Source organism: Panicum hallii, chromosome 7 (genome assembly GCF_002211085.1).
Source record: "Panicum hallii strain FIL2 chromosome 7, PHallii_v3.1, whole genome shotgun sequence".
Taxonomy (NCBI): domain Eukaryota; kingdom Viridiplantae; phylum Streptophyta; class Magnoliopsida; order Poales; family Poaceae; genus Panicum; species Panicum hallii.
In genome coordinates, this window is record NC_038048.1 from 47,882,613 (window position 1) to 47,907,091 (window position 24,479).

Consider the following 24,479-nt stretch of genomic DNA (forward strand, 5'->3'; position numbering starts at 1 on the left):
CACTGCGCGACGAAAGCCGGCGAAGTACAGATCAGTATCACGGAAGAAAAGCAACACCTTGCGCGTGATATTGCAATATGCAGCACGATGCCGTGATGGCTGATGCAGGATGAACCGGTCGCAGGAATAGTGAACGGGTTTGCAAGGGGGAGAACTGGTATAAGCCGATCACCGAGCAGCACCGGGGCCATGGCCCTGGCACGACGAAGCCGCGCCTCCTGGGAGGTGGCCAAATCAGCAGCAGCGTTGCTGACATTGAAATCTAGCCTAGGGACGTCCTGCACAATGAGACACCATGTGTAGAAAAATTAGCAGCATTTAGAAGACAATGATCAGCTTTTTTTTTTTTGGCTGAGTCTCATAATGAGCAGCAGCGTGTCTGCCTTAATGCAAACAAAACAAGTTCCGCAACCGAGGGTCTGCCTTGGTGCAAACATCTTATGACACTGCCGCCATCTTGGTACAAATAAGTTTGTGGCTGCTTACCTCCAAGCGGGTCCGCCTTGGTGCAAACAAGTTAAGCAACTGAGGGTACGGTAGTGCTAGCCTCCATGCCACAGCAGCAAGCAGCGCCTCGCACCTGTACCAAAATTAGATGACATATTAGCAAGCTTTTTTAGAATCATTTCATAATCATGAATGTAGGACTGTTGATAGCAATAAAATGCAGCTAGCAGCCTAGGAAAGATGATGATGAATGAAACCCAGCCCACATCGTCGATCGATGATGAATGCAAACATGCCCTGAAAGCAGAAAGCTGCACAATGGTTGGGTTCATTTCACCAATCAAACCAAATGTCAAAGTAGCGGCAGCACCAAAAATCGGCAATATTTCCAATGAAGAAGATGCAAGCACACAGCCCTCGCTGGGGTTGTCTTTTAAAGGAAAGGGTGATCCTTTACCATTTGTTATCCCAGAGAAGACTGCTATTCAAATTCCCCCCATTCCCCAGCGCCAGCAATCCGCTACATCAGATCGTACATCATCACTTGCCAATGTTGTACAGCGATCATACCCCCATTTTGGTGATTCCAAATCCTAGCTACTCCAAGCCAAAGAGGAATTAAGTTCAAATTTCAGAACTGGTGGCTGAGCGAAAAAGACTTTCATGAAGTGGCAATCCAAGCATGGACAGAAGCTGATGGTAAGCCATTTCATCAACGCACTAAGGATTTAACTACCTCTCTCAAAAAATGGGTGAAAAAGAAAAAACCCTTGAACCAGCAACTTAGTGAAATAGAACATCAGCTCTCTTTTGTGCAGCAATCCCCTCCCCACATCATAGATCATACAAAAGAAGAAATTTTAATTCGGGAGCACAATGTTCTATATTGGATTTACAGTTTTGCCAGTTTAGCTATATGTTCTTGCATTTTTTTCAAACTGTGATCTTGTTTTCTAACCAGTTTATAACAAAATAAAAATCACAGTCATTGTAAGTCACTAAGATTTAGTTTTGTTTAAGCATTCACCTTGGTTCTGTAGTGGGATCACTGATCCTTTTGTATGATAAGAGTTGTAGGAGAGTGATATTCTGTATGTTTCTGTTTTTCGTAAGAAAAACATTGACTAAGTGCATGTTCCCTGTACTGATAAAAGTTTTCCAAGTATTCTTTTTCTTTTCATTTTTTTTCAAAAGGAAGGCTGGGCTGCCGGCGTGAGAGGGGGGCGCAAGGAGCCACTCGAGCTCAACCCCTCTATAAGTATTCCAAGTATTATAATCTAAATTCTGCACTCCTCTTGAATGCATGGATATAGGTGGGCAGCTGGGCATATATATAGTGGATGGACATATGCTACAAGTGGTGAAGGTTCAACTAAAAAATTAGACACTGTTATTAGATCAAGTAGGATATGCATGATCTGGTCAATCGTAGTTGCAAATTGTTGAAAGATCCTTGCCATTTACTGGATGTTTAAACATATCCTTACCATTCAACTGACAAAAACACCTTTTTTATGGCAGCAACCATGAGGGATGACCTAACTAGAGTTTAGTACCTTATCCCTGGGATTGTTCTACCAAAAATAGAAGGTTGCACTGCGTTGTACATTATTTGGACTATGTAACAAAGTTTTGGAATGAAATATTTCATTAATCTTATTTACCAGGAGCTAGCCATGCTAAGTCTATTGGGAAAGTAAGGCAACTTATCAAATTTCAGGAAAACGTGTACTTTTACAAGTTGAGTTATAACAATTGCCTGGCTGGCTACCTCCAAGACGGCGCGACAGGTTTTCTAGTCTGTACTCTGTCTGTGATCTAAATAGAAATTTTAACGTTTGAAAAAAAATAGTGCATCATCACACTACCGGGCCGGCCGGTGCGTGCAGTAGGAGGAATGGATGGGCCATGGGCCGTTACCTGACGCGACGAGATCCGACGCAGTAGGAGGAGCTTCGGGCGCCGGGGCGACATTCTTGCACAGCTGCGGCCAAAGGCGACTCCTTTGCGGCCGGGAGAGGGGACGTCGGATCTGCAGAGGAACAAGGTGCATTTGAAAACCGTGATGACGCAGATAAGCAGTACAGCAGAAACGACTCCTGGAGAGGGAGAGGTACCTAGGAAGAATCTGCGATAGAGACTGAGCCCCGGGGCGGAGACTTCACGGCAGCCGGACCTGGGTGAGCTCCTCCTCCTCCTCCATCTGCGCAAAGAGTAGACGTTGCTCATGAAACCCGCGCAAGATGAGGTAAAGACTTCATTTTTTGTACCTGCGGCCAGTCGGGTGATCACCGGCGGACAGAATTTGATGGCGCGCGGTGTAGACAAGGATGGGACCTCCGGAAGTTGGAGCAACGTAGCTGCTCCGGTGGTGCCTGGAAGGGGAAAGAATCCCTGTCTCCTCTCCGGCTGCGAATGATGGACAAGCAAGAGGGTTTTGAAGTGGCTTTTTGCTAAAAGAAGGGGAGAGGGGATGCGTCCTTCGGGTTCAGAGGGTTTTGGACTTTTGTCTTGTTGTTGGAGAGAAAAAGTAGGAAGCGGAGAACGTGGCTCGGATGTACTACGGAAGTGAGATGCTGGGGAGGTTGGTGGCCTTGGCGGCCACGCCCCAGGGGTGGCCGTTTTGCTCCGGAGGAGTGGGGAGAGCCGGAGAGGGGATGACAGAGAAGGGAGGGGGTGAAAGGGTGCCAACGGAACCTTTAAATTAACTCTGAATATCAATGATCCTTGGAGCTCGGGTTCTTAATAATGGTGCAAGGTTCTGATGGGAAAGGAAGCTTTACAGATTATTGGACCATTTGACTGGGGTGTGTTTGTTTCTTGGGCCTAAAGTTTAGAGGGGTCACATCAAAAAGAATCTTGTCATTTAGAAGTATTAAATAAAGTCTAATTACAAAACTAATTGCAGAACCCCAGGGCTAATTCGCGAGACGAATCTAATGAGGTATATTAGTCCATGATTAGCGGATGATTACCGTAGCATCATTGTAGCAAATTATGGACTAATTAGGCTCATTAAATTTGTCTCGCGAATTAGCACCCATCTGTGCAAAAAAATTTGTAATTAGACTTTATTTAATACTTATAAATGAAAAGATTCTCTTTGATGTGATGGGTCTAAAATTTAGAGGGTAGGAAACGAACACACCCTGGTACATATGAGCATATGACTTCCTTTTAACTGCCATTTACGGAGGCCATTGATGTCAATTCTCAAATTTAGAGATGCGAACACTGCCGTTTTAGAATGTCCTTGTCATTGTTGTTAAACTGTGTAAGCTAGGAATAGTGTCCATTCCTTCTCATTGGTTTTTCACCTTGAACACAAGATCAACATTCCAGATTTAGTGGATGGTTAGAGGGACCATGACAAGCACAACATATCAATTTGTGGTATTTTAATTTCAACTAAAGAACATGGAAACTACAGTTTAAGGGCTTGATATGTCATTGTTCAAGGTATAGTTGGAATTGGTTGGATTGTAAATTTTAGATTTGATTGCTTACTGTTGCTTAGGTGAAAATTGTCATGGGAAGTTGTAGATTGATTTTAGTACAGAGGCAAATGCTGGTTAGCTATGATATGTATCAACAATGTTCATTATTCAGAAATACAATTCTAGCTAACTTTCCGTGTGTTCCTTTGTTTGTCTCTGTGCTGAATGTTCAAATCCTCTTTAAGATAGTTTGAGAAAAAATTTCTATTTGACACTGGCGAAGTTGAGAATTTCATTTTTGATGCTGAAAATTTTCCTATTTGACACTTCAACTTTCACTCACTATTTGATACTTCCGTCCACTTTGTCAGTTAACTCATATGAACAGTAACGTGTGGACTCTCTCCTCTCTTTTTTAAGACTAAAACGACTATAAAATCACTTCAGAAAATCATGAAATTATTTATAGGGATATAACAAATGGAGAGAAACTCATTTTGCATAAAAACACATGTGTAGCATTTAAGGTCTTAAAATTAAACTTCACCAAAATAGGCTAGGGTACAAAAAAGAATTATGAAAAAATATCTAATATTCCTATAGTGGGATAAAAGAATTTATGAAATTACTTTACATTTTTTTAGGGAATCAGCAGGGAGCCCCCTACCTATTTTTTATATATAACATAAAAAAGGCGGAAATGTACAAATAAATTACAAAAAAGTTTTGAACTTCTTTAACAAAAACAAATTTAAAGTTGTTTAAAAAAATTGAGATAGATAGCTTCAAGATTTTCTAAGTAATTTATAACTATTGGCTTCTGCACATTGGATAATACTGGTCAACTGTTTCGGTGAACAGGTGAAGTCGCTAATGTATGCATCTGTTGTTAAAAGGAGAAAAGTCTATTTCAGTTTCAGAGGATGGTTCTTTCATGTGAGGATGAACCCTCCGAGGGCGCTCGCTCGCTTGCTTAGCTGATGTGACATTTGAGAGAATGGGAGAGAAGGGGCGATAGAACGTGCTCCTCTGGGGCCCCACCGGTCAGAGAGAGGGAGGAGGGTGTCAGCCAAAGAAGCAGGCAGATAAAAGCCTGCCTGCCTTATCCCTCTCCACCTCCCTCTCCCCCTCCCCCTTCCTCCCCTCCCGGCGATTGAGAAAGGAGCTAGTAGAATGCTGCTGAGCTCCCCCTTGGTGTCCCCGGCGCTGCGGGTCTCACCGCAGCTGCAGCAGCCGGGGAATGGCTGTCGCCTCCGGATCGAGGCGGCGAAGCAGCTGACGGGGCGGGTGGTGACGACCAAGGCGGACAAGACGGTGGGCGTGGAGGTGGTGCGCCTGGCGCCGCACCCCAAGTACAAGCGCCGGGAGCGCATCAAGAAGAAGTACCAGGCGCACGACCCCGACAACCAGTTCAAGGTCGGCGACGTCGTCGAGCTCCGCAGCTCCCGCCCCATCTCCAAGACCAAGCACTTCATCGCCGTCCCGCTACCGCCCCGCGACACCCGCCGCAAGTCGCAGCTCCTCCCGCCGCTCCAGGCGCAGCAGGCCGACGGCGACGACGACCAGCAGCAGCCGCAACCGCCCTCCACGGGCCTTTAATGTACCCATTCCATTCCCTGTATGTTTATTTCCTCCTGTGATGCCCTGCCTGCGGAACCAACCACCCTAGAAGTTGTGTAATTTGGCTGCGGAACTTATTGTTATTATTATTGCATATGCATATGTTTGCGTACGCCTTCCCGTTTCCTTTAATCTCGCCACCACCATCATCGTACAGTGCTTGTGTTTGATCGATTTTTATTCCTCTTACAGCGGCAGCATAACGTCAAAGAAACTTGTTTATTTATTTTTGTTCTTGTTCTGTCAGTCAGTCAACAAGATGATTGGCTACCGTGATGCCTCATAAACATTTTAGAGAGATGGTAGATGCAACAGAAGAAAATTGATCCATGCATCTCAAAGCTCAATCATCCCTTGTGGTGTATGTGATTCCAACACAGCAAGCAATTTTCCCACCGGAACCTGACTTTCTATTTTGAATCTGGATCAATTCCATCTTACACAAGTATAGTAGCACACAGTAAAGCCTGAATCTAGCTGCTGCTGCTGCTGAATCACCACCACCCACACGGCGGCCTGTTCCTGTGCCACCTGAAGCACCATCACTCCAGTAGTCCTGTTCCTGGTACAGAGTGGAGACAGGCAGGTCAACTCTCTTCCGGAATAAATAATTAAAAGGTAGAATTGATGCTAATTGCTAAGCCAAGCCAAAGCCAGGTACAGATATTCCTATTTGAGCACGCAGGCCAAACATCCAAGGTCGCAAGGTGCAGTCTTAGCAAATTACAAAGAACGTTAAAACTTCGTGATTTCAGGTCCATTCTGAACAATCATCCTGTAGCAGCAAGGATTGCAGCATCAATTTATCAACTTAACGCCCATGACTATGAACTGCCTACAAGTGCAATGCCATTCAGGACTCTTGTGGCCTCAAACTAATAAATATCAAACAATAGACTCCCACACCACAATACTCACAAGAGAAGGCAGGGGAAGAGGGGATACGATAAAACCTTGAGTAACATATGTAGTGGTGAGGGGGCTTACTTTATATCATCCCATCAGTCCCTGGATCATGATGGAATTGCGTCAGTGTTTACTTTCTCTGTAGTTAACCCATTTAAATTGCCGTGCACAGAGTCCAATCTGGCAGGTTGGCCCATGCTGTACCCACTTTCGCGTGCCTCCAACAGCTTGGATGGTTTGCTGCATGCTACCATCGATATCCCTCGAATCAACAGATCTACCGTGTTCCGGCGGTACCCTTGTGATGTCTACCATGTTTGAGAATCAGAGTGGCCACATCCAATCACCATATCTCAGGACAGGGCTTCCGCTTTACCATCTTCTATGCAATTCAATCCAAAATCTTTGATGTGTGTGGCTCATTTGATCCATTTCCCAACAGTCTGATGAAAACTTACTGAGAAAAAGGATCTGTAGTTAGCTTGTTATCTTACATTATACAATAAAATTACTGGTATTTAGATCAATGTTAAGAATGCTTGGACAAAATAAAGTTGAGAACATCATAAATAAAACCTCTACAGATTTGAGCTGGTGAGTTTCTATTATCATGCTGTCAATCTGGCATTTGACAGGCTAGTGTGTCAATTGGTTTGAGCTTCATCACTTTGAACTTTGTAATAATGATGTGTTACCTTAAGATGGTACATATACCATTTCAAAAAATGTTTGACTTGTTCCTTGGTTAATGAGTGGCCGTCAGATGGCTCCCAGGAGACATTGAATTATATAACTTTATTATTTTTACAAAAAAGGAAAAGAAAAGGCGAACAGCTTAGCTATGGTCATATTGTTGAATGATGTTTTGATAACCTAGGTCACATGTAACAAACGAACTGATTTAAGGTATAGCCCTGATGCAGAGTAAAAGGGTTTCATATAATTGAGGTGGTACATACATATGTAGTGCAAAGCCATTCATTAGATGTTGTCATGCTTAGAGCTGGGAAGATTCTAAGAATATTATGGAGGTAGCGCTTGATGTGATCTAACAGCCATTATGACTCAAGTCCACACAAAACCAGTGCTTAAAAGTTAAACCCAAGGAAATAAGTAGCAAGGAAAAAGAGTTTGATTGCAATCCACACATACTACCAAAGCTTAAGAGAAAAGAAAACACCGCAGACAAACTCCTACAAGTACCAAAAGTGCCAACTATGTTGCAACACAATATTGTCAAAGATTTGCAAATACCTTGACAGAGATGCTGGTATACACCATTAAGCTGAGCTGTGATCTGGAAAGGTACAATTGGCCAACACAAAGCGGCCAGTATCTATGGAGCGCATGTGCCCAGATATTTAGTACGTAAGAATATCACACTTCCCCAACAGCTAACTGCAGAACATAATACAGGAATAAGTTATCCTTACAATATACAAATCTTTAGCTAAACTTGAGGAGATACAAGAACAGAAGGTGTCCAGCTTAAAAAGTAGTAAGATTTGACCCATAGATAGGTAAAACTACAGATGGGCTTTATGCGTGTCCAAACCTCACAGACATTACCAGTAAAGAAGTACAACTGAAAGGGCAAAGCTCACAAATGTATACAGATAAACCGGACCATAATATCTGATACGAAACATTTGCCCTTTCTTTTAAGTGAGATAAAAAAACATAAAGTCTCATAGAGTTGATGGATCAAACCTTAGTAGACTGAAACCATGCTGCTGAACCACAATCATGTTTCAGTGTTCTGAATGGATCACCCACTGAAACCTCAGCTTTAAACTCTTTCCCGGACAAGTCAATGTCATGGAGTTCAAAATGCTCTCTTGATTTCCCATTAGGCAATCCATAATCTTCATGTAAATCCTTTTCCTCACCTGTGTAGTTTCAAAATATTGAGTACTATAGACACACAAACAAATGGAAGGAGTAAATGATACAAAATTGTCCAAATTCATAAACCAGAAGGAACAAATGTGGCTGGAAAGCAGGCAGATAATCGACCTGGTTTTGTAGTCATAATAAATCCATCCAATCTCTTTGTTAGTAAGGATGTTCCAGGAAACAACATTAAATTTACATTATGGAGCTGTTTCCTTTCAGCATCTTCAATAGGTTTGAAGCCAAATCCTGACACCCATGTGCTAACCAACTCTGGGATGGCAGAAAGGACCAACATCTTAACATTAAATGATCTCAGCATCTGCATTAGAGGAAAGGGAGGAAATCACATGGTTATATGTAGACAAAAGTTATTACCAATAACATAAAAAATAAATTGACTCGGTAAGAAACTTCTCGACTTTACTATAATATGTATCATGGTACACGGTCATGAAAATATCTTGTATCATTATCATTACAGTTGTACAATTTTGTCTGTTTTCCTATTCCACTGTACCTTTTCAATGATGTTCATTAGTATACGGCACATCCCTTGGCGTCGATAGTCTACAGAAGTAGCAACGAAAGGAAGCTCAGCAGCTTTAGTTCCATGAACTCTGCATGAGAAAGAAATAAAGACTACTTTAGTATATTCTCAACGAAAAAGGAAGAAACAAACTGCCATTCTATATTACTGCTGTTTATGGTTATTCCCCATCATATTACTTTCATAAGCTGAAAATAAGCAATTTATAAGTTATAAAAGACTATCAAACTGATAAAGCCACAAAAACAGTTAATGACATTCAAGTGGGTAAAGATAACAAGCATAAATCCAGTAAAAGAATACTTCAGATTGAAAAGTATGTCCAATGTCTAACAAAGACCTGATTACAAACTGATAAAAAAAGACATTAGTTATAGCATGTGTGCTTGGTGCCTGACACGTATTTGAAACAGACTAATTCTCTCCTTGATACAAAGATGTGCAGCTCTCCTGTGTATGCAAGAAAAAAGAAGTCCTGATTAACAAAAAAAAAATACCTGATAGAAGCCACACATAAAATTTCATCACCTTTCTCCAGGATTACCGTATAGAATCCTTGATAATCCACACGAGCAAAGTTTGATCTGATAAGAAGGGTTAAATACTTCAATGTCAGTGCCCTTCGAAATTGCTCAGTAAAATCATCTACAGAGATTCAGATTTTCTCTGTAATATCGAAAATCAACCCCATATCAATTTATGTACATTTGAGAAGAAAAATCCTATTAACTAGCTAAGCATTCAGCTGATTAACTGAAAACCCCAAATATTATCTTACGTACTTTAGCATGCCAACAATTTTGTCAGTTCAATGTTCCAGTAAAACATGAAGAGATCAATCCCCATAGTATCAGCATTCATGCTAACTATATATGTACACATCGTTAAGGCATGATGTCCTACTTCATACTTCTGCATATCGCTCAAGAAAGGGAACCTATAAACTGGAAAAGAAAATGTAATGAAATGTTGGGTGAAATAAAACTACAAGGATAAGGAAACTTACCCCTTGTTGTATAAGACATGAGGTATCATGTCCACGCCAGTTCTAGGATCCACCATACGAATGAAACATTCCTCCAATAGAGTAAGAGCCACTGCCAATTTCGTATTACATTCTGCCAAATAGGCAATCCTCTGAACAGAATGAAGCTTCTGCCCATCACTGTTGCATCTCAATATGGACCATGAAAGCTCATTGTCAAGAATATTATCTGTTCCGACATGACTGCGTAATCCTATGAATATCTGTTAACAGCAAGGACAAAAAAAACACATTAATAGGAAAGAGAATGAAGAGTATGAAGCAAAAATATTTGGACCAGGACCCAGAGTATGTTACGTGTGCAAACAGTGGTGGTAAATAATATGAATACGTATAGTGTTCCACGGGGTGCTGATTACTTCTATACAAGATCGACATAAAAATTGACATCCGACTTTGAGGATTGGGAAAATAAGCGATCCAAGAGGCTAACAAAAATTTAATCTGGGTCGGTTTGATTCTTGTGAATCAGACAACAATGCACGAGTGCCGGTCAGTCCTTGGTGCTAATACAACATCCTAAGCATGCAAACATGAACGCGATATTATCACGCAAATAATAATAACGTCATATCAGTAACAAGTATATGGACCAAGCCAATGCAATCCAAACCGCAAGTTTTATAGAAATATGATCAAGGCTTGGGCATGGCGTGATCGCATGACAATCGCGGCAATGCGTCAAGCATGTGGAGTGCAGGTGACGCCGTCCCTGGCAGATAGGGTGTGTTGCCGTATAGGCATCCAATGCCTATTGCCAAGTGGGCTACATGAGCCAGACAAGCAGCAGGGCTAAAGCCCAAATACAACACATAACAAAACACATGAATACATTATGTCCATGACAGAAAAAAAAAAGAGGGTCACAGAACTATATTGACTAAAGCATCTCACAATTTTTTAACATCATCTCGACAAAGAAAGTCGAATAAACATTACCTCTTTACAATATTTTCCACAAAACCATGTGTCAGATATTTGACCCTCAAAAGGTACCTTCTCTTGTTCAATGCAAGTGTCATGGTCTGCCAATGAAAACAAAAGTATGTCAAATTGAAGTTACCAATAAGCATTGGAAGAATTTATCTGCAATGCGCAATGAAGAGCTGAAGATTGACTAAGTAAGTTAAATAAGGTATGAAATCACTCGATGGCTTTTCTTCTTGGGCGGTTGGGCCTTGTGAGGGGTTTCCGCTTTAGCTCAGAGCAGCTAGAAGCTTAGTTACAATTCAATAGAGCGCAACTACAAGGTCTCTTATTTGAAGCATAAGCTCTTTTATAATGAGAGATTGGAGCCTCTCTGAAGCAGCCTCTTTGAGAGCTGAAACATAAACTTCTGGAAGGATCTAGGTATTTACCAACTGGGGCCTAATTTAGTCAACGCCATCTAATGAAAATTGTTTCATAAACACAATAATGATTATTGATGTTAGGCAGCAAATTTAAACATAAAAACTATCCAACCAACTCTCAGCTACTGCAGCATTAAGCACTATATAAGGCAATAGCACTGCAGAGGAAATGATGTTAATGACAAGACAAAAGTGAGGGTGATGAAGTTTTACATGCATCTCCACATTGTAAACATTTGAAAATAGCCGAGAATGTCGAAACCTCCTTCTCAGTAACTGGCCTCCCACAAATCTGGCAGGTGCAATTGTGGCAGTACCAACTACCTTCTGGAAGCTCCTGCATTTGTAAAGGAAGAAGCAAAAATAAGGAGTCATCACATACAGATTTTCTGGAACAACATATTGCAACATTAAGGGACACCTAAATGAAATATATCTTTAATCAATGTACACATAATGGCACCATGGGAAGCTAAATACCTTAGAAGACAAGCAAGCTTGATGATATGTTGATGGGCAATTGTCACAGCAAAGTAATTCACCACCATCTCCACAGAAACCACATGTATCATCATTTTCATCTATTGCCTCAACTTTTCTACCACATGCATTGTTTCTCCTGCTCATAAATTCAGCAGACCAAGCCTCAACCTGGCACAAAGTGTATGACTTGCCAGACTCTAGAAAGAGGCCTAACGAGGACTTTGGGTTGCTACAACCAGCATGAGCCATGAAGTCTGATACAGATAAGGTTTTTTTGCAACAATTGCAAACAATGCCTTCCCAGGTAACCAGACCATCCTTTACAACTTTATTCCTCTTAGGATCCCGGTACTGTATCACATCCTTTACAGTCAGAAAGCCAGTGGCAATCAACCAGCAGATGACAGTTTTCCTGGCCAAACATACTCTCTTCCCACCCAATAGGTTTGAGCCAGCCTTTCCAGTTTTAAAAAGTAGTTTGTTACATTTCTTGTGGCTCTTAAGCTTCTTGAACTTCTTTGCACCTGCAAAGCCTGCAGCAAATTTATGGCAGGAGACAAGATCCTTGTTTTTCACAATAGCTGCGATCAAAAGGTCCTCATCGTTGATCCTCAATTCACGAGGTCTTTTCTTCATGTACTTCTCCCAAATTTTAGGTTTCATTCTAGCAGTGGCTGTCTTGCTGGTTTGTGAGTCACGAGTTGGATCAGTTTTCAGAACAGTAGCACTGCATTCATGGGATAATTGGACAGGAACAGTATTGCCTGTTGGACCATCCTGTGGATCCTCAGAAAATTGTCCAGGGGGTGAGATTATCTTTTCATGGTCCTTGTCATCAGGGCAGGATGCTGTGGCATCTGACTGTGACTCCCTTACAGTAGAGTGGGTATCTGAGAATGTATTGCAATCACTAAGTTCCTCAGTCCTTACACTCTGCATCGTGTTCAGTTGCTTGCTCTCTGAAGACAGGAACATGTCACAATTATTGCTTTGGTCATCTTTATCTAGCTTTTCTGATTTAGACTCAGCTTTCATATGAAGTGTGTCAACGCCTGAACACATACCATGTTCCACAGAGGCACTGATGATTACTACACCGGGCATGCCCATGGTTGCTACATTACTCCCATGGTCAAACACATTTTCCATAGTAGGTTGCATTACGCTTTGAGAACACAACCCATCCAGTCCAGCTGCGTCAGTATCAAACATCCTTTTAGATTTCTTCTTTGCCTTGTTTACAGAGCTATTAACAGCCTTTGCTTGAGCACAGGTTTGCCTTCCATCATCACCTGTGTAAATGTGATGTTTTGTTTGGTCACTTGCATCGTAATTCAGACTCCCGTTGCAGCAGAGCTTTGGATTCATATCCCTATTGTTGCTGTCTTCCACGTCATGACAGCTCTGTAAAGACTGGTGCCCGTTGTAGCTCTCAGTTGCAAGTGTGCTGCAATCAGAGTCTGTGATCAGTGGAGTAGACTGAATCATTCGGCTTGCCAACAAATCACTGGCTTTGTGCATGGTCTTACTTCCTGATGACATATCTGTGCTGCCATCAAGTACAAAGGTTGAACTGTTGACAGCTCTAAGAGTTTTGTGTTGCTGCAGAGCAGTGATTTTCCTACTGATGAAGACAACAGCTACAAAAGGGTCCAAAATCTGCCAGCGCTGAAGAAGCGTGAGTGCATTTTGCTGTTTTGCAAGCATCCTATCAACATAGGCCATTGCATCCGTGAGGTCCTTCCAAAATGCATCAACATCCGACCACTCCTTTGGATACCTTCCCCTTTCTGAATCTGCGGAAGCTTCATATAACTTGTTGCCACAAAACTTCCAAGCCTGAGTTAGCGAGGTATGAACCGCTTCCCTGTTTGGAGCTGTGAAATAGGATGCCATCTTAGCCCTGTCATTCCTTTTCCGTGGCTTAATGGTCCACCCAGCATCCTTGAAAAGGCGATGCGCGTGTGCTTCCAGCTGATCAGGAATATCCCTGCCGAAAGACTTCTTGGAAACAGCAGCTGCGGAGCCAGAGTGTCCGCTGCTGCATCCACGAGCATCAATTTCATCCAGGGAACTAATATTCGCATCAGGCGTTCCGTTCCGGCAAATGGCCTCAAGTTCAGCGAACTGAGCAGGGCTGAACCAAAATTGGGACTGCTGAGGTAGTGTTGGAGTACCATGAGCTTCTTCTCTATAGAATGGATGTTGTTGTGCTCCCCCTCTGTCAGATAATTCCTTTATACCTGTACATAGGGGATAGGTAGTGTCATCCACCTGCCCTTGATCGTAGGTGAAGCACGCGTCGGTAGGGTATTGCTGCTGACCCTGGAGCCACTGATGCAAGAAGGGATCAGAAAGAAGAGTAGTGGCACTTTGGAACTCGGAAATCTCAGCTAGTGCTTCCATGTAGGAAGGCATGGGGTCATCAACCGCGCTAGTGCTGCTGCTGCCAGCCAAACCGACGAGTGCATTGCACGTTCCTGCTGCAGGTCCAACATCTTGAGGTGTCCCTTGCGCGTGCACATCCAAAATGTTGGTGGCAGCATCTGCACCGAAGAAGTGGTGCTGGTCATCGTAGAGCCCGGCCAGATGAGTTGCGCACTTAGCTGCCCCGGGCTGCCAGTGAGCCGTGAAACCCTGCATTAAGGCGGCATCCAAGTCGTCCCCATGTGGCTGGGCGTGGTCCTGAAGCTGGAGATTTGGGTGAGGGTGAGGCATTTGGAGCTGTGGATCATGAGGAGGGTGGTGGGTGTGGATGAATCCAAGGTCCGTCTCGGCGGGCAGATGGATGGTGGTGGCAGCCCCGCAGAAGACCTCCTTGAAGACCTGAAGCTCCATGAGGGATCTGTCGAAGGCGCCAGGGTCCTCCATTCCCATGATGTCCTCGCCGAAGATGAAGCGCATGGCGTCGTCCTCCTTGAATCCCAGCATGTCGTCGGCGCTGCCTCCCCCGGCTGCCATGGCACTAGGTCGGGAGCCTGCAAATTGAAATGAAATGCGTGAGGAGTCCGGGAGGGGGAGCAGCGTTGGGAGGGAGGAATGTGAGATCCAGGGGCAAGTGGTGGTGGAAGTACCTGAGATTCGGGTTGGATCGAGGTGGCGGCAGCTGAATTCCGCGCGGGATCGAGAGAATTGGGGAATCGAGATCCGAGGCGGCTGCCTGCTGGGCGGGGCGGGGCGGGGCGGGCCGTGCGAGCTCTCTAGGGTTCGGGAGGCACCCGGCCGGCGAGGAGAAGGGACCGGAGGGCGGGGTGCTTGGGCTGAGCGCGGAGGAGGGGAAGCAACGGCGGCAGTGGAGTGGAGTGGCCAGCCGCGAGCTCTCCTCTGCTCCCTCGGCCTCTCTCTCTCTCTCTCTCTGGGGTGGGGGTAGGGGGCGTAGGGCGGGGGAGACGACGAATGGAAGGGAAGGGAAGGGAAGGGAATTGCCCCCGTGACGAGTCTTCGATCTGGCCTGCTGGCTGTTTGAACATTTTGGCTCCAAAATCTAAAAGAATTTTGGATTCTTCTCTTTGCGCAAGTACTAGTACTTGTAGCGCTAGCAGGATCGGATGGCTGGCCCTCTTCTTTCTTGGACCTTTGGTTCCCCACTTTGTACCATCTGGTCGTCCACTTGATTGATGAGCCAGAAAAGAAGAAAGCGGTGGCGAAGGAGAAGATTGGATCTGCGCATCTTTCTTCTTTATATTAAGATAGAAATTTAGATTGCATGAGCTTAGCATCTCTCTTGATGTGTGCTAGCAGTTGCTGGATCATAAACTAAACGAGATTATGGCTACGGCAGCCCAAGTGTGGGCTGGTCGTGTTAGATTGGGCCCGTTGCTACTGTAGTCGTCGGGCGGATTTTAGTTTAGTGGGCCGGGATAAGGAGATATCTGTCGTCCCGACAACTGGTGCCAAGTCCAAAAGAAGGATTTTTTTTTTATCAAAAGAGAAGAAGCAAAAAATACAAACAAATGTTAGTACTCGTAGTGCTCATAGGTACTGTGATAGACGGAGATCGTTTAGCTAAGGTGTTGCACCCTCTTGCTTGTCAGGGTGCGTTTGGCATAGGTATTGTGATCGGAAGATGAAGAGAAGAGAGATGGTTTGTTTCTTCCTCCTCCACCGGCCATGCCGGCCTTACTACTGGTCCAAGAGTACTGCACGACGGCAGGCCCACTGGCCCACTCCACTCCAGCAAGACAGATCGATGCTGCTGCTACTGACAACTGACTGGAGGAGCCCTGTATCAGCCTACCAGGTAGTACCATACATTCTTTTTTTCTTGAAACACCAGGTAGTACATTCAGCTAAACATGGAGCTGAGTTTTGCCTGCCATCTTCATTTAGCTAGCTAAACATTGTCGGTCAACGAGCTTCTGAAAAGAAAGACTAGGGAGTACTAATATAATTAACAATAATTCGTAAGTGAGCAGCAGGTAGGGGTAGCAGACATCATTCTTTTTCAAAAATTAAGGACGTCCACATCGTGGATTAAATGGTGATAGTTGACAGCCCAGCTAGCATATTGATCAGCCGCGCTCCGCTCTGTACATCGCTAGCTAGCCTGCCTTTCAATTCGTTATGTTGTTGTTGTTGTTGTACCACATGGATGCATGGTTTCACTAGCGAGAGGCTAATCAGAGCTAATTAATGGGCTCTAACCAGCAATTGGCTACCGATCATCTTTGTAATACATGCTAGAGCATACGTAATTATTGGGATGAGATATCGATGGATTGGGAATTATTATCAGCAGTATGTATGCTAGTAGGAGAGGAGTAGGATGATGAGGCGGCTGGTGGGTGGGTACTAGCTAGTAGCATGATTATTGTGGCTGGTACATATGGTAGCTAGTATCAAATTAAATTAGTTTTTGTTTTAAGATAGATGAATGGAACCATGCGTGCGTGCAGCCATGCACTACTTTGCCCTGCCTCAATAATTCCGCATGGACTGAACTGGGAAAACATGATTGCATTGGATTGGATTGCATGGGGCTCCTTCCTGATCCCTAGCGGTCTAGCCACCTACCCCCTCCGTCTAATTCTAATTCTAGTTATTTTCAGGCAGATTAGCGGTGGCATGAAAAAACTCAAATACCCTCATTTATTTGCCGCATACGGTTAGTTTTAGCATACAAATCACGTCTGAGCACTTAATTAGGCAGGTTGTTGAGATCCAATCTCTAGAATTGCACTCTTTGTCGGATGCAGGATTGCACATTTTCAATCTCTAGTAGCCTTTTATTTGACCGAGAAGGTAGTAGATACCTTTTTCTCTTATTTTTCTTAAAAAAAGGGAAAAAGAAAAGGCTGCATGTCCTTGGTGGGAAAAATATTTGAGACATTCTCTTCTTTATTAAAGACCATAATAATAGAGAAATGCGGGGCAGAAGTATAAATAGTAAGTAGTATGGTATTGAAGGTGGCGCCGACGGAGCAGCTGCAGTGCCTCGTGCCTGTGGTATAGCTAGCTCGCACCAGCAACAGCAAGGATAGGATCGATCGGACGGAGCACCGACCGACTGGTGGGCCCTCCTCTTCCTCTCCTTTTATATTGATTTGTTTATTTCCACCCGCCACACCGCCCAGACCAACCAACCAACTTCAATTGAAATTCCGTGCCAGCGAAGGAAGGATCGGAACAGCAACTCCTCCTCCGGCCTGCTAGAGTCGTGCGTGCAGTGGACTCCGATCCATCTTCCCTTCCTCGCCTCCCACCCGCAAACGCCGCCGATCCTGCTCCACCATGACGCCGTCGCCGTAGCCTCCTCTAACCGCCCGCCCCTCGCTCCACCCACCGCCCGCACCAATTAACAGACAGCTCGCTCAAGAAGATAGATAATGATGAAGCTCGCCGTCGAGATCTCCGACGCCGCCGACCTCGCCCCCAAGGACGGCGCCGCCTCCTGCAACCCCTACGTCGAGGTCGACTTCGACGACCAGCGCCAGCGCACCGCCACCAAGCCCGCCGACCGCAACCCCTACTGGAACCAGACCCTCGTCTTCGACGTCCGCGACCCCGCCAGGTTCCACTCCCTCGCCATCGATGTCTCCGTACTCCACGACCGCCGCCTCCAAGACCACAACGCCCTCCGACCGCACACCTTCCTCGGCCGCGTCCGCATAAACGCCGCCTCCGTAGCCTCGCAATCCCCGCAGGAGGCAGTCCTCCAGAGGTACCCGCTCGAGAAGCGGGGGCTCTTCTCGCGCGTCTCAGGAGACATCGCGCTCAGGATCTACCTCCTCAATCCCAACAATGACGCTGCTGCTGCTGCTGCTGCTGCTTCCATGGACGGCGCACCCAACCACCACCACCACCAGCAGCAGCAGCAGCAGGAGCCCGTCATCGACCCCGAAAGGATCGTCAGGTCCGCCGCCTTCGCACCACCACATGAACAGCAGCAGCAGCCTGCGCCAGATCATCAAGCCCAGCACGGACGGAAGAGCCACGACCTCGACGACCCGGAGCCGCGACCGCGCATCTTCCGCTCCGTGCCTGCAGCAGCAGGAGGAGGCGATGACCAACACCACCAGCAGCAGCCGCGCCGCGCCACGCTCCACGCCGTCGCCGCGCCGCCCCCGCCGCCCGGCCAGACGGTCGTCATGCCGCGCCCCGCCGCCCCGGCCGCCGCCGCCCCCCCGCCCGGCGCCGCCTACGGCCTGGTCGAGACCAAGCCGCCGCTGCCGGCCAAGATGGGCCCGCGCGCCGCCGCCGCCGCCGCCGCCAAGATCGCCTCCACCTACGACATGGTGGAGCCCATGTCGTACCTGTACGTGAGCGTCATCAAGGCGCGCGACCTCCCGACCATGGACGTGACCGGCGCGCTCGACCCCTTCGTGGAGGTCAAGCTCGGCAACTTCAAGGGCGTGACCAAGCACCTGGAGAAGAACCCCAACCCGGTGTGGCGGCAGACCTTCGCCTTCTCCAGCGAGCACCTGCAGTCCAACCAGCTGGAGGTGGTGGTGAAGGACAAGGACATGATCAAGGACGACTTCGTGGGCCGCGTGCTCTTCGACATGACCGACATCCCGGCGCGCTTGCCGCCCGACAGCCCGCTGGCGCCCCAGTGGTACCGGCTCGCCGACCGGTCCGGCGAGAAGCTGCGGCACGGGGAGATCATGCTGGCCGTGTGGAAGGGCACGCAGGCGGACGAGGCGTTCCCGGAGGCATGGCACTCGGACGCGCACTCGCTGCCCCTGGAGGGCCTGGCCAGCACGCGCTCCAAGGTGTACTACTCGCCCAAGCTGGCCTACCTCAAGGTGGTGGCGATCGCGGCGCAGGACGTGGTCCCCGCGGAGAAGGGGCGGGCGCTGGCGCCGACCATCGCCAAGATCCAGCTGGGCGGGCAGGTCCGGCGGACGCGGCCGGGGCAGCCGCAGGGGTCGGCGAACCCGGTGTGGAACGAGGAGTTCATGTTCGTGGCGGGGGAGCCGTTCGACGAGCCGCTGGTGGTGACGGTGGAGGAGCGGGTGGCGGCGGGGCGGGACGAGGCGGTGGGGCGCGTGATCGTGCCGGTGGCGGCGCCGTACGTGCCCCGGAACGACCTGGCCAAGTCGGTGGACTCCAAGTGGTTCAACCTGTCGCGGGCGCTGACGGCGGACGAGGCGGCCGCGGGGAAGGCCGGCAAGGATCGGCACTTCTCGAGCAAGATCCACCTGCGGCTGAGCCTGGAGACGGCGTACCACGTGCTGGACGAGTCGACGCACTACGCGAGCGACCTGCAGCCGTCGGCCAAGAAGCTGCGCAAGGGCTCCATCGGCATCCTGGAGCTGGGCATCCTGAGCGCGCGCAACCTGGTGCCCAGCAAGGCCAAGGAGGGCCGGCTGGCGGACCCCTACTGCGTGGCCAAGTACGGCGCCAAGTGGGTGCGCACGCGCACGGCGCTCAACACGCTGGCGCCGCGGTGGAACGAGCAGTACACCTGGGAGGTGTTCGACCCGTGCACGGTGCTCACGGTGGCCGTCTTCGACAACAACGGCCTGCTGCCTGGTGGTGAGGGGAATAAGGCCGCCGACCAGCGGGTCGGCAAGGTGCGCGTGCGGCTGTCGACGCTGGAGATCGACCGCGTCTACACCCACTTCTACCCGCTCATGGCGCTCTCCCCGTCGGGGCTGAAGAAGACCGGCGAGCTCCACCTGGCGGTGCGCTTCACCTGCACGGCGTGGGCCAACATGCTGGGCATGTACGGGCGGCCGCTGCTGCCCAAGATGCACTACACCCACCCCATCTCCGTGCTGCAGCTGGACTACCTGCGGTTCCAGGCGATGCAGATGGTGGCGGCGCGGCTGGGGCGCGCGGAGCCGCCGCTGCGGCGCGAGGTGGTGGAGTACATGCTGGACGTGGACTCCCACATGTTCAGCCTGCGGCGGAGCAAGGCCAACTTCTACCGCGTGACCTCGCTCTTCTCCGGCGCGGTGGCGGTGGCCAAGTGGATGGACGGCATCTGCAAGTGGAAGAACCCGCTGACGACGGTGCTGGTGCACGTGCTGTTCCTCATCCTGGTGTGCTACCCGGAGCTGATCCTGCCCACCGTGTTCCTCTACCTGTTCATGATCGGCGTGTGGAACTACCGGCGGCGGCCGCGGAAGCCGCCGCACATGGACACGGTGCTGTCGCACGCGGAGCTGGCGCACCCGGACGAGCTGGACGAGGAGTTCGACAGCTTCCCGACGAGCAAGCCGGGGGACGTGGTGCGGATGCGCTACGACCGGCTGCGCAGCGTGGCGGGGCGCGTGCAGACGGTGGTGGGGGACCTGGCGACGCAGGGGGAGCGGGCGCAGTCGCTGCTGAGCTGGCGGGACCCGAGGGCGACGGCCATCTTCATCATGCTCTCGCTGCTGGCGGCGGTGGTGCTGTACGTGACGCCGTTCCAGGTGGTGGCCGTCGTGGCGGGGCTCTACCTGCTGCGCCACCCGCGATTCCGGAGCAAGCAGCCGTCGGTGCCATTCAACTTCTACAAGAGGCTGCCGGCAAAGACAGACATGCTGCTGTAACCACCATTCCGTTCAGGCATTATATTCAGACATTCAGTATGTAGTAAAATAAAATAAAATAAAATAACCACGATCAGAGCAGACAGCACAAGACTGCAGCAAAGCAACAAGTACACAGCAGCAGGAAGCCCTTTAAAATAATTTATGGTGTCCGTCCTTTGCATTCTTAAAATAGTTGTGTCAGATCATGGAAGCTTCGACACTAGCAGCAGATGAAAGCAATCATGGAAGAGACGAGAAGACAAGAGCATGCCACGAGCTAGCAGAGCACTAGGGGCCGTGCCTGACTGGTAGGTAGGTTGTTGATGCGTACCTTCTTCTTTTCCCTCTCTCCGATTCCGATCCTATCTATGATACGGTGTCCCTCCCAATGATGCATGATGCATGATGGGATGATGAGAGATCCATGGAAGAATAAAGTTTCCTTTTTCTTTTGGGCAGACATGGAAGAATAAAGTTGTGCACGCACGGAACGAAGGTGCACTCACTGCTGACTGTATATTCTTCTATTCCTTGTTTCTTAGTCTTTTGGCCCATCCGTCTTTGGGTGGTGCTGGGTGTGGTATGTGCCATGTGATGTGTGCAACATACTGACTACTGACTACTAACTACTACTGCTACTCTAAAGCTGCCTGGCCTGGCCCTGCTGGTGCTTCTTTCTTTCTTTCCCTATCTAGCGTACGTATATTCCTGGAATAAGTAGCTTCCTTTATGGAGTATACTAGCTAGTATGTATGTTGGGATCGGGATCGGGATTGGGATTGGGATGCGATGCCGTAGTCTTTTCTTTTCGGGTGGCTGCCGGATGCGATTCGATCTCAATTGAAAGAAGAGGGTGAGATTTAAGGCCTGTTTGGTATCCTGCCTAAGGTGCCACAGTTTGCCTAACTTTTCTGCCTAAGGTTAGTTCTTCAATTTGGACGACTAAGGTTAGGCAAGTTGTGGCGCCTTAGGCAGGATACCAAACAGGCCTTTAAAGACCAACGCCGAAGTTAAGGTGAAAAAAAATCAGCCTGAAAAAATAGAGGATGTGATTTGAGGCTGCTCTTAGCAAAGCATGCATGCGGCCGGACCGCGGAGATGGATCGATCGAGCGCTCACCATCGTCAGCTGATTGGATTGTCGAAAGAAATGACAGACAGGCCAACCAAGCAACGATAGATGGATACACCTATTATATGATGAACATGAGCTAGATGCATGCCTTGTCACTGATCGGTGGTCGGTTTGTCACGATGGATGATCATGATGCATCATGTCATGTCGTCTATGCACTGCACGACATGCCTCTGCTGTCTGCTACCTCCCTCGCTCGCTCCCATCCACAGACGACGGACAGAGACGTGGCAACAAACGACAGCAAGGAAAAGGAGGGATCGGAGGAGGGGGCGGGCCTAACATAGACGACACCCATCGACACACACACACAACACAATTAGTTAGATCCATGCATCAGCCCAGTAGCTAGCAGCTTGCTAGTGTTACTCTGCGGCCGGCCCACTGGTTGGTTGCATGCTGTGGCTGGACTGCACTGGACTGGACTTCCAAGCAAGCAAGCCCAACAGTAGTCTTGTCTTAATCAGCCCACAATTTGTTGATCTACCGTACTCACTATTCAAAAAATAAAAAAAATAAATTATCATAAAAATTATAGTACAAATTAACAAGAAGATAAAATGATCATATTTGCTCCTATTTATTACCCATATTTAGCACTAATTGATTTTTGCATGCACATGCACTTTCTAAATAGTGTAAGATGATTTGTTTTTTGGATAAATTTTGAATCTAGAATGATTTATTTTTTTAAGGACGGAGGGAGTATATTATATTTTTTTGCGTAATCTTGTATGCATGCATTATTGATTGGTTGCTGTATAGTTTCGTCTTGGATGATCGAGTAGCTAGCTAGAGAACAAATTTCGAGGCCACGTCCACAATCGATAAGAATAGAATAGCCGCTAGCTGCTAGCTTAGTTTGGTGGCAAATAATTACATGCATCGATGTACTATCTCATCACAATACCTGATCGACCTACACATATATGTATCGTATTGTCTATTATCTGTCATCCTACAAATTAATATATATATATAATATGCCGTAGCTACGAAAATCATATAAATATATTGATTAGTATATATATATATTATACACCATATGTATTTATAATAACATAGTACATAGTACGTATCGAGCGCGGATTTCAGTCTTTTTTCTATTTTACTAGCTAAGCACTAATTTCAAATGGTTTCAGACTCTTAACTCAACATACGGTCACCCAGATTTGGTTGACGGACTAAGAAATTATTATTTAATTTAGTAATAGTATATATATTTTATTATATATTTTGTCCTGTTGTTCTTCTTCACACACGGCAGGCATGCAGACGACTCAATCGACGTGTCTAGCTAAGCTAGATGGAGAGAAGACACGATGGATGATTAATTGGTACGTCGCTTTCTTGGACTTCATGCCTCTCGATCCATCCATCCACCGCCAACGAGTCGACGAGCGATATACATAGTAAGAGTTTACACTTTTCAACTACCGTAAAAGTTTGATTTTCAACTTTAAATTATAAAATCGGATAAGAGAGACCATCCAACTGTCGAAATCGGATAATAGTTGTCAATTATTCGGATTCAATTTTTTTATATTCATAGTATTTGGTTGTTTGTAGTTATGCCTATTATTTTTTGAATAAATAATATTTAAATAGAGCAATCATAGATAGGTTATATTTTTAGAAAAATTTTGGTACTAGTTTCGTATTTTTCTAATTTAAGATGAATTAGTTTTGATTTTTTAGATCTAATTATATTTTTTATTTTTTTAAAAAATATAAAACCACCTTTGAAACCACCCTAAAGGCCTCTCTTATCTGGTTATAATTATGTGATTTTATAGTTAAAGGTTGAAAATTAGATTTTTACAATATTTAAGGATATAAACCAGATTTTTCCACGTATAATAATCATTCTTGGCCACTTAATAATGATGCTACTATATGCATCATTGTGAAAAGTTAACTACTAGCTAGCACACCTGAATTCAATGAATGAAGGGGATGGATAGCTAGCTAGCTAGCTAGGCATCCATCTATCATTATGTTCTAAACAAAAGTAAAAAAAATGATCTCTCGTATACATCAATTTCGTTGCCCGCACCGCAGTTAATTACAGGAAAGGTATTAGCTAATGATGGTTGATGTGTTCGTTCGTGATTGTTGTTGTTCCAGGTGGCGCCTGCTGCAGCATGCTAGTCTCTGTATAGACTAGCTCATCCGTCCATTATATATATTATTAGTAGATACCTCGACCACAACAATATATAATAATGCAAAAATGAAGATAGTAATAATAATTAATTATGATCATCATTATCTTCTGGCCTGGCCTGCAGGTATTCTGCTGGTACGGTGTCGTGTATGTCGCCATGCATGTGGTGTTGCCACCTCAGCCAAGGCAATAATTCATCGATCGATCGATCCCGGCCCCTTGACCTTGAGCTGCCTCGATCTGCTGCATGCCCTGATCCGGTATGATCCACGTGGCCTTTTGCTTATCGCTAGCTAGCTGAATATACACGCAATATATATTGGATTATATAAATATATATATGTGATATGATTATTATTCCGGGAATGGAATGGATGGTGGAAAAAGCAATCAAGAAATGAATTAATCATCAAATAAATTCTTGGCAGAGAGCCGCTCATCAGCTCTCCAGTCTCCTAATAACCTCTCCTCTCCTCTCCTCTTGC

At 46.5% G+C, this 24,479-nt stretch overlaps 3 protein-coding genes across 3 annotated transcripts; 2 read left to right on the plus strand and 1 right to left on the minus strand.

Annotated features, from left to right (window-relative positions):
- Positions 1–4,987: 4,987 nt before the first annotated feature.
- LOC112899395 (30S ribosomal protein S17, chloroplastic) lies at positions 4,988–5,593 on the plus strand. Its single transcript, XM_025967847.1, has one exon. It carries the CDS (start codon positions 5,058–5,060, stop codon positions 5,481–5,483), a length of 426 nt encoding a protein of 141 aa, XP_025823632.1. The 5' UTR covers positions 4,988–5,057; the 3' UTR covers positions 5,484–5,593.
- Positions 5,594–5,813: 220 nt separating this feature from the next.
- Positions 5,814–15,246, minus strand: LOC112899394 (increased DNA methylation 1-like). The gene is made up of 12 exons (XM_025967846.1): positions 14,808–15,246; positions 11,731–14,711; positions 11,464–11,587; positions 10,838–10,923; positions 9,860–10,101; positions 9,351–9,437; positions 8,824–8,923; positions 8,427–8,625; positions 8,121–8,299; positions 7,665–7,808; positions 6,492–6,867; positions 5,814–6,066 (listed from the first exon to the last, which is right to left on the minus strand). Exons 2-10 carry the CDS (start codon positions 14,692–14,694, stop codon positions 7,788–7,790), a joined length of 4,002 nt encoding a protein of 1,333 aa, XP_025823631.1. The 5' UTR covers positions 14,695–14,711; positions 14,808–15,246; the 3' UTR covers positions 5,814–6,066; positions 6,492–6,867; positions 7,665–7,787.
- Positions 15,247–17,188: 1,942 nt separating this feature from the next.
- LOC112899451 (FT-interacting protein 1-like) lies at positions 17,189–21,151 on the plus strand. Its single transcript, XM_025967932.1, has one exon. The coding sequence runs from the start codon at positions 17,559–17,561 to the stop codon at positions 20,709–20,711; it is 3,153 nt and encodes a 1,050-aa protein (XP_025823717.1). The 5' UTR covers positions 17,189–17,558; the 3' UTR covers positions 20,712–21,151.
- The last annotated feature ends 3,328 nt before the right edge of the window (positions 21,152–24,479 follow it).